Source organism: Cyphomyrmex costatus, unplaced genomic scaffold (genome assembly GCF_001594065.2).
Source record: "Cyphomyrmex costatus isolate MS0001 unplaced genomic scaffold, Ccosl1.0 scaffold666, whole genome shotgun sequence".
NCBI classification, from domain to species: domain Eukaryota; kingdom Metazoa; phylum Arthropoda; class Insecta; order Hymenoptera; family Formicidae; genus Cyphomyrmex; species Cyphomyrmex costatus.
The window spans coordinates 667,786-677,009 of NW_017280229.1; the positions used below are offsets into that span (position 1 = coordinate 667,786).

Here is a 9,224-nt window from a genome sequence, read left to right on the forward strand (position 1 = left end):
AACATCTGTTATTAAAAAATTGATTACATTCAGTGATTTGACACGCCATTACACAACAACTTCTAGATTAAAATATTATGTTTTAGATTCGAAAATGATTGAAAAACTCATTAAAGTTTTATGAAGCGACAAATCCATAAAAGTTTGACATATTAGAAAAATACAAGCATTAGCTTGTCTAGCATGATGATATAATTATCATCATATATAATTATCATCATGATATAATTATCATCATGCTAGATAAGTGACGACAAAATTGTTGTCAATAATAGTTCTTGTACAGTGCAGTTCTTATACAATACTAGACATAGAACTGTTCCAACAAAGAGCACAATGTCTGTATCATACATACACTTTAACAGATATATAAGATATCAAGATTTCTCTAGAGAAAACTGAGCAGATTTCGCAAAATAATAGAATAATAAGAACACATAAGTTACATTGTTATGCGAAATATAAAAAGTCGATAACACACATGAAATTTTCATCAGACAGTTTACTTATCATATTATTAGCATTGCTTTATGATTAATCATGCTGCTTAATTTAATTCTAGAGTGTTTACAACAAACCGTCGGATTTCTAATCCGATTGAACAGTGGTACTCAATTGATGCATTTCAAAAAACTTCTTAGCCCTATCGGATTCTAGTGACTGTCTCAGAAAGTAATCGGATTTGATCGAACGAATCGTGAGAAGTACATTGCAAATTTGAACAAGATGTGATAAATTTAATTAATAAAAGAATACGTAAAGACAAATATATATATATATTTATATATATATATATGTTATATATATATATATATTAAAATAAGAAATACAATATTAATTATTAGAATAATAGTTAACGTACCTGTTTGTCTTTACGCACTCTTTTATTAATTAAATTTATCACATCTCGCAAATTCGCAATGTACTTCTCACGATCCATTCGATCAAATTCGATTACTTCCTGAGACAATCATCGGAATCCAATTATAGGCTATTTATTAGGCTAGGGAGTTTTTTGAAATGCATCAACTGAGTACCTCTGTTCGGTCGGATTAGAAATCCTATGGTTTGTCGTACACATCCCTAGAGATGGAAAACTGATTCAACAGACCAGGTGATATCATGGACATATTTTACACTTCATATAAATTCTAAAAATCTCGAAATCAGGTATGAGTATGTATACCGAGACTCCGATTTATGTGTTACTATATAACAATTCATGAATCCAAACACTTTCAAAAATCCAATAGTTTCGAGGAAAAGACAAAAAACTTTAGGAACGCGGAAGCTTTGAAATGCTGAAGACTCACTGGAACACAAAACATTTAACATTTGAGGAAATATTGATTTCGCACATATCCAACATATAACTAATTTATGTGAAAATGTTTTGTGTTCGTATATATGTCTATTTAGCAACTCATTTTTAGGAGAATGGTGCTCTCTCTCTATAGACGATCATTCGGTATCCAAATATATTTTAAGTGCTCTCTCCCGACGTGGACTGTAACTCGAAGTAGTAGAAAGCGGCGTTAAGCGTGAATTTTCTTTAAAAGCGATCTCCATTACCTCGTCAGCATTTAATTGTTTTGGTTTTTCTCTATTGTCCCTAAAACAATCCAAATATTTAGTGTAATTAAAAGGTATTTCGCACATTAATTTAACGAACAATATATTAAATATATACCTGTACAAGAAGACGGCACCATCTTCAAAACTATCGTGATGTTCATTCCAATCATGCTCGTTTTGGATTCGAAGCACAGAATTGTCACACGGAAAACTGCCTTTCCCTTTTGCTATATCTATATGCTCCTCTGGAATATCCGATATTGAGGAAAGCTAGAAAAAAGAATAATAATTTAAGTACATTTTATCTTTTTATAACGATATAAAACGACATTTTTACGCGACTTACTTTCTTTTTCAGTTCTTCAACAGTTCTATTATCCATAACAATTTCTTGGAATTGTCCTAATTGCAATTTTGCTGGTAACCACCTTTTAACAAACAGGACAATCTGATTGGTGTCTGTCACTATCTCTTTATCTGGTAGTTCTTGAACGATCATTCCAAACTGCGAATGAAATTGGAAATCCTCAAATTTTTGTTCGTTTAGAAATACTTTTGAGGCTGTTTTGAAATACTTTTTCCTAAGTCGACATTTTTCATATGGTATATCTATATCATATTTTCTCTTTATTTCTGCCAGTATCTCTTTTTTTGCATGTCCAACCGTCACATCTCTGGAGACAATCCATTCACATAAAAACTTGTAAGGCTAAAATTTTAATCCATAATAAGAAATTTTGATAACATAATAATAATGTACACACAGATTTTTTAAAGGATGCAAAACATAAAGAATATGATACAAACCTCAGTGGAGTCGATTAATAGTTGATACAATTTTACTTTAAATTCTCCATTACGCAAAGCTCGGCCGAGTTTCACATTAAGCCTCTCACCATCCTCATATGAACTAAGCTGTTCCATCAAACAATTGCATTCTGATTCACCAGAATTCGATATACGAAAAACTTTAAAATATTCCACAGATACACCTACATATGATTGTAAATCTTTCTTCAACGTGCTCAATCTCATTCTTTTATCCACTAATACTTTAAGTACTGTAAAAAAGAAAGAGATAATTAAATTACGGGACCAAGTCATAATCATTAAAATGTTGATTTCAATAAATGACATACGATTTTGTTGAATACTATCTGTATATGGTGTAGCTCTAAAGTAATAATCGGAGTCATCATCAATGTCCCAGTCTATTTCAAATCGCTTTGAAGTAGAAAACTGAGCCTTATAGTTGCGCTTTGCAAATCTTGTAGGAAAATAATCGCTATCCCATGATTGTGGTTCAATATCAGTACCCTCTGGTGCATCACCAACCAATGTTTTATCACTATCACTAAGACTGCTATCTTCACTATTACTTTGTTCAGGAGTATTCCATTCCTCAGCTTCCCCTAATTGAGGACTTATATTTCGGATAGTAGTATCCTCGTTAATTCGTGCACAACTTTTCAGGGTTTCATTGCATTTCAAATTAACATCCCAATCTGATTCATTAACGAATTTAAGTGGACCACTAGTAACAGACTTTTCCTTTTCTTCGTATTTATCATCTAATAATGGGATATTCAATTCTTCCAATGTTTCTGCATAAAAATTATCAAAAAATTAGAATGTTTGTGATTACAATTATAACTACTATCTGACATTCTATAAACTATTTAAAATTCATACCTTTACTGGTATCTGGTAACTGAACATGCAAAGAGATAACATGTCTAAAATTTTCTATAATTCTGTATACTGCAGATTCTCGAAAAGGTTTACTATTATCTATATCATACATCGTTGATATGAATACTTTATATGTGTTATAAAATTCTTCAGTTTGAAGATCACTATTATCATTTTCCACTGGTCTAGTTTCCGTGAATTTTTGCAATATTACTTTCATTTGCTTAGGATCCATATTAATAATCTTTCCTACGGTTTGTTTATATTCTTTAACACTTTGCGACAATAAACCTCGGATATCAATCGGACCGTCAATTACCTCATCTCGTGCTACATCTATGACAAATACTTTAGTTGCAACTCCTGAAACATAACATTTAAAGTTTCAATTTTGACTATATATAATTAATTTTATACACACATCCAATTCCGTACTCACCACCTGGTAAATACGTCTCAAACTTTTGATCTTTGCGACGAATTTCTAATAATAAATCGAATCGGCGTGAAATACGCCATATATTTTCAACAGATTCATGCTCTCGATCATCGTAACTACGTTCTATTGAATCAGTATTATGTTCATAACTAACTAAACGACACTGATCCAAACTCACTACATTTTCAAGACCAAATTTTTTATACGCTTTTTCTGTTACTTCGGTCCAAGTGATATCAGGCATGACAAATAATTTAACATTCATCAATTTCCCTTCTACCGGATGATGACAGTACACTTTCAACCTAGGTATAGACATTTTTTCACGATTTTTTCTATCATTATCTTCACTTTCTTTCATTTTCTTTAATAACTCCTATAAATAAGATGATAAAAAATAATGTATTAAATAATATAGAATATCTTGAAAATAGGAAGAATAGATGTTTATTTTCCTATAAAATAAATTGTAAGAGCTACAAAGAAAAGCTTTTGCATATATAATTGCAAAAGATATCTCTTACAATTAAAATTTCTTAATTATTGAATAAAAATTTTTTTTTAATTTTATTATAATAAATAAATTTCAATAATTAAATAATTATGTATAAATAAATTTAAAACTGTAATTGTAAATCGAACAAACAGTTTAATAACTGATTCTATTCGAATTTTACAAACTGTTCTAATTTAAGTCTACAATATAATTCACTCAAATTTGTCTCTAAACTCTAGTTTCTCTTTACATTACCTGTAATGTACAAATAATATAATATACAAATAATATAAATTACCTATATATTATTTGTATATTACCTGAATGTGTTGCGGAAAATCTTGAGTTTGCATAGGTAAAGCATTACGAGCACTATCGATTTGCCTATACATGAGCATATATGCATTTGTGCTACTGCTATATGCACCGCTATAGTACACTCTCGAAGGTCCACCGCCATATGTTTTATGAATATCGTCGTCAGTTATCTAAAAATATAATACAATCGAAAATGTGATTAATAATATTAAGGAATATACAATAAGTTATTGCAAAATTAATTTTCATACTTGAGTTACGCTTTGGTCATTAAAACATAACCATTCTTGTGTTCTGAAATCTTTTATATAAGCATAATAATGGCCTCCACTTGCACTGCCGCTATGAATCATGATTGAGAATAGTTCATAGGTGTATGGACCTTTTCCCAGCATACAAGCATTGCGATTTTTTTCATTCTCATGATTATGCGTAGTACAACTCGACGTCGATGGTCCATTGCTCATATCAATACCTGAAGGCGGACATACACATCTTCTAATAATTCTGAAAATTGTTTCGATAAATAATCACACCTATAATATATTATACCTTCATCATCGTCTTGATCATGACTGGCTGAATGATTACTATTGGAAAGACTGTTGTCACACGGCGCACAATCATCATCTAATGTACCGCTGTCTGTCGTGGAACTATCATCGCATTTGATACCTAAACCAATATCTTCTTCACCACCAGGAGATTCTTGACTCGTTGTGGACGAAATAAAAGAGTTCAAATTTAATACGTACGGAAACGTGACTCTGAAATAGCACAAATCACAGTAATGTAAAATTATTTCAAAATAAAAAATAAAACTTTCATTAATCAAGTATGGTATTGTGCGATTACATACTTATCATTAAGCTTGATTCTGTGGAAGGTTTTGTAATCAAAATCAAACCGCTTGAGATGTAAAGTTAATAGATATGGAAATTTTGTAAACTTCAGTCCTTTATGCGCATCACATTTTTTATTGCACTTTTCACAATGATATTGATTAGCTCCTTCCAATGTTTCATACTGAACAAATGCTCTAATTGCTTCTTCCTACGAGAAAAAGAACTTCTTTCTTATATATATAAATGTAAATGATATTTGAAATTGCAGTAATAGTTACCACACTGTTATATGCAACATTGCTTCCAAACGGCCTAACTGGTAATGGGATATCAAGAAATGTATCTTCTCTTGATTTCTCTGTTCCACATTCAAGACATTTGACGTAATCGGTCATCTTTCCTAGCGACATAGAAAGCAAATTATAGATATTTTCATAACTCACACATAACGATATTTTGTACCTTCGTAAAGTCTATTGATTAGATCCGCTTGTTCTGTATTTTTGAATTTCTGTTCCAATGCATCAAACATAACTCTACAAAGCTCTTGAATATCATGTTGTTGCCATGCTTCAGTAGAATCCCATCCAAAACTTTTCGTTAAAGATGTAGTCTCTACTGCAGATCTTGTAGACGTCTATTTTTTTTTGTAAAATAATATGATTATTAAAAATTATTTCAAAAATGATATTAAACACATAAAAAATATACATATACAATGTAAATTTATTAAACACATATTATACCTGTAAATTAAGAAATAACTTTTGTAATTGATATGGTATGCTTAAAGCTTCATCTTTCTCTAAACTATCTATGTATTCCCAATTGTAAAGTGCATTACGAAATTCTGGTGTCATATATAAAGCTTGGAGAAGACTGTTCAAGTAACAAGTCATTGCTTGATTGACTAAACCGACATAACCTTAAAGAAATTATAAATTATACAAATATATGCTATAAAATACTAATAAAATATTTTTGTTAATCTATGCAAATTTATACTAAAGTAATTCTTAAATGGTGCTTACATACTTGTTTCAGTTTTAATACAACTTCTGAAATTAACTTCTTCTCTACCATCCCTAACATCTTCTCTAACGTCTTCCCTAACAATATTTTCCTCAGTCCATCGTGGATGAAGGGATGGTGCACCTGTTACATTAAACGTTGGCAAATTGTAACCCATGTTTTTCCGGGACGGTGCTAGATCAATAACAAAAGGTTCTGTTGGATCAACGACAAACAGAGTATTTTTCATATCAGGTGAACTCGGATCAATTGAAAAATCCACTCCAATCTGCTCCATCGTTTTGTCTTTCATCTTGGACAAGTCAATCTAATATTGAATATAATATGGATTATATTAGAACATATGTTTATTACACATCATATGTAGTATTATTATATATATATATTAAAAAAAATTTAATTATAATAAAATAACCATTGTGCATGACGACGTGTATAGAAGCAATCTAAAACTGTCTGGTTGCATATGATAATGTTCTTCGATAAAGTTGTAAAGATCTTTCACACGTGTAGATACATATAAGGGAAATTTGTTGCCAGTCCAAAGTTTATGGTTAGCCTCATAGGGCATATTAAATTGAACGAGACATACTTGAGCTTTGCAAACCATGATCTGTAAACAAAATGTCAAATATATAAATCTTATTTAATTATATTTATTTATTATAATTAATTACCATCTGTGAGATATTCTTATAACAAAATAATTTATTTAAAAAAAAGTAGTAACATTATCTCCTTTAGATATAAATACCATTGCAACAATATCAATTTGTATCTAACTTTAAATAAAATTGCATATTATAGAACTTTTATATATAATCGAATTGTAAAAATAAATATCTTTAGAATGAATAAACAATATTTTAATACTTTTTAATAAGAAAATTGTTACATTATAACATAACACCAGAACGAAAGAAGCACAGTATTTCTCATTTATTAATGGACGTGGAATTTGAAAAGGTGATTATTAAAAGCTTATCAGATACTTTTAAGTAGACAAAAATTGGCATTTTGCCATACTGATGGTGGAAAATGAGCAAGATCTACGCAACACAGCAGGATGCTGCTCTGCGCGGCATGACACAGTACGGAAAGCCTATAGAGCCTCCAGCTATTTTTAGAATGTCTAAACCAAGCTTGTGAAATGGCTCTCTTTTCTGAGATTGCAACCCATCTCTCTTTCCGTCTCTCTGTTTTCCTATTTTATAATCTTTCCTTTTTTTTAACATTGAGATAAAATTTAAGTTTAAACAATTATCAAAAATGTTCCATTACTAATTATAAACTTTTAAATGTTAATCTCTATATATTTTCTATTTAGTTATATATATGTATATGAGCGAAGCTCTATTCTACTTTTTATATATTTCTAAAAATAGGAAAATTATCTTGATCTATTTATCATTATAGCATTAACTTTTTTTTAATTATAAACAATATCTAGATTGGATAATGATAATAATTATGTATATCTGAAATGTTTTATAAAGAATTGAAGAATTTAGAAATTAGATTAGAATTTATTACTAAAACTTACCTATTTTTTTTTATTATTGATGTATGCTTTAATAAAAAGCTTGTTCCTAATTAACTGATTCAACCTAAAAATGTATAATAATTGATATAAATATACAATATTAAAAATATACATTACAAAAATTGATCAGATAAATATTGTTACGAGCAACATGTGCTGTGTTCAATGCAAGTCAATTTTATCAAAATAAAATTTTATATTTTTTTAATATTTTCTATAATGTATTTACTTTTGCAATATATATGCATTTAATAGCATTAATACTTTGTCAGATAAATTTTTTCGTAGAGTGATAAAATCAGTCTATTCAATTGATAGATGAATATAAATGACATTCATGATAATTAATATAAATAATCACAATAATATAACAATAATGAAAAAGAAGAGATTCAAAGTTAAAAAGACTTCGGTAGTCTTGCAAGATTTGTGTCTAAATACTTCACGTAAAAGACACAGAAGGGACAACGGAAAGGTAACTGTCTTAAACAAGTCGGCATCAACGGGATTCTCTCTCGGGGATCTCTTGATCCAGCATCGTGCCGCACTGTTACAATCACTCACGCGTCACGCGTGTATTACGCGCATTATGTAAATACAAGTATCTAATCGCGTAAAGGTAACGTATAGGTATCAACACATTAGATCCACGACGGCACGACACTCGGGAGATCGGAATGCGACGTCGTGTCGGAGAAAGCCAGCTCTGCCAAGAGCTGTCCTCCCGATATCGCTTCCGATAGCGCGTATATCCAAGGACCGATCTCGCGATCGGCGAGGAGATCAACGCGGAATCGCGCGTGTCGAATGGTCGCCGATTCGGCGACCGAGGAGTCCGACGACTTCAAACGGGCATTACCGCGGGCGCTGCTGCGACCCGGTCAAACGGGGTAGACCCGTCGAGACGGCTGCGCGAACGAACGAACAACCGGCCGAACGAATTTCCGCGATGACAGAACGGAGACTGGCCCCCGAGAGAATCCCTAGCGTCTCTCTCTCTCGCTCCCCCGTACGTTCCCCGTGCCGCACGTTCCCGGCGTGTTTCCCCGGCGAGTAACGCGCGATCTACCCGGCGTGCCGTTTCCGACGTGCCCGACGACGTGTCCGTCGCAGCCGAGCTGCCGGAGCCGCGAACGCTACGGACCAACCTCGCGATTCAGGAACTGAACCCTTACCGAAATCACTGACACATGTGCAACGCACTCACTTTACGCCATGTTTTCCTGAACGGCGCATCATTCGCTCGCGGTGGATGCGGTGGGGTGGAGGGGGGGGAGGGGCGGA

At 32.1% G+C, this 9,224-nt stretch overlaps 1 protein-coding gene across 2 annotated transcripts in view; it reads right to left on the bottom strand.

Moving 5' to 3' along the window:
• Positions 1 to 1,007: 1,007 nt before the first annotated feature.
• Positions 1,008 to 9,224, bottom strand: part of Usp47 (ubiquitin specific protease 47) — an 8,577-nt gene continuing 360 nt past the window's right edge. Inside the window, exons 1-18 of one of the 2 annotated variants that reach the window (XM_018547618.1) lie at positions 9,116 to 9,153; positions 7,941 to 8,004; positions 6,813 to 7,010; positions 6,401 to 6,704; positions 6,112 to 6,290; positions 5,828 to 6,002; positions 5,644 to 5,765; positions 5,380 to 5,573; positions 5,073 to 5,287; positions 4,772 to 4,995; positions 4,523 to 4,690; positions 3,707 to 4,082; positions 3,268 to 3,630; positions 2,715 to 3,179; positions 2,383 to 2,636; positions 1,922 to 2,284; positions 1,691 to 1,845; positions 1,008 to 1,612 (exon numbers count right to left, since the gene is read on the bottom strand). In XM_018547618.1, the coding sequence (XP_018403120.1) occupies positions 1,462 to 1,612; positions 1,691 to 1,845; positions 1,922 to 2,284; positions 2,383 to 2,636; positions 2,715 to 3,179; positions 3,268 to 3,630; positions 3,707 to 4,082; positions 4,523 to 4,690; positions 4,772 to 4,995; positions 5,073 to 5,287; positions 5,380 to 5,573; positions 5,644 to 5,765; positions 5,828 to 6,002; positions 6,112 to 6,290; positions 6,401 to 6,704; positions 6,813 to 7,007 (3,903 nt within the window). In that variant the 5' untranslated portion in view covers positions 7,008 to 7,010; positions 7,941 to 8,004; positions 9,116 to 9,153 and the 3' untranslated portion in view covers positions 1,008 to 1,461. Of the gene's footprint in view, positions 1,613 to 1,690; positions 1,846 to 1,921; positions 2,285 to 2,382; positions 2,637 to 2,714; positions 3,180 to 3,267; positions 3,631 to 3,706; positions 4,083 to 4,522; positions 4,691 to 4,771; positions 4,996 to 5,072; positions 5,288 to 5,379; positions 5,574 to 5,643; positions 5,766 to 5,827; positions 6,003 to 6,111; positions 6,291 to 6,400; positions 6,705 to 6,812; positions 7,011 to 7,940; positions 8,005 to 9,115; positions 9,154 to 9,224 lie in introns of those variants that run through there. The other variant, XM_018547619.1, reaches the window with a different exon arrangement.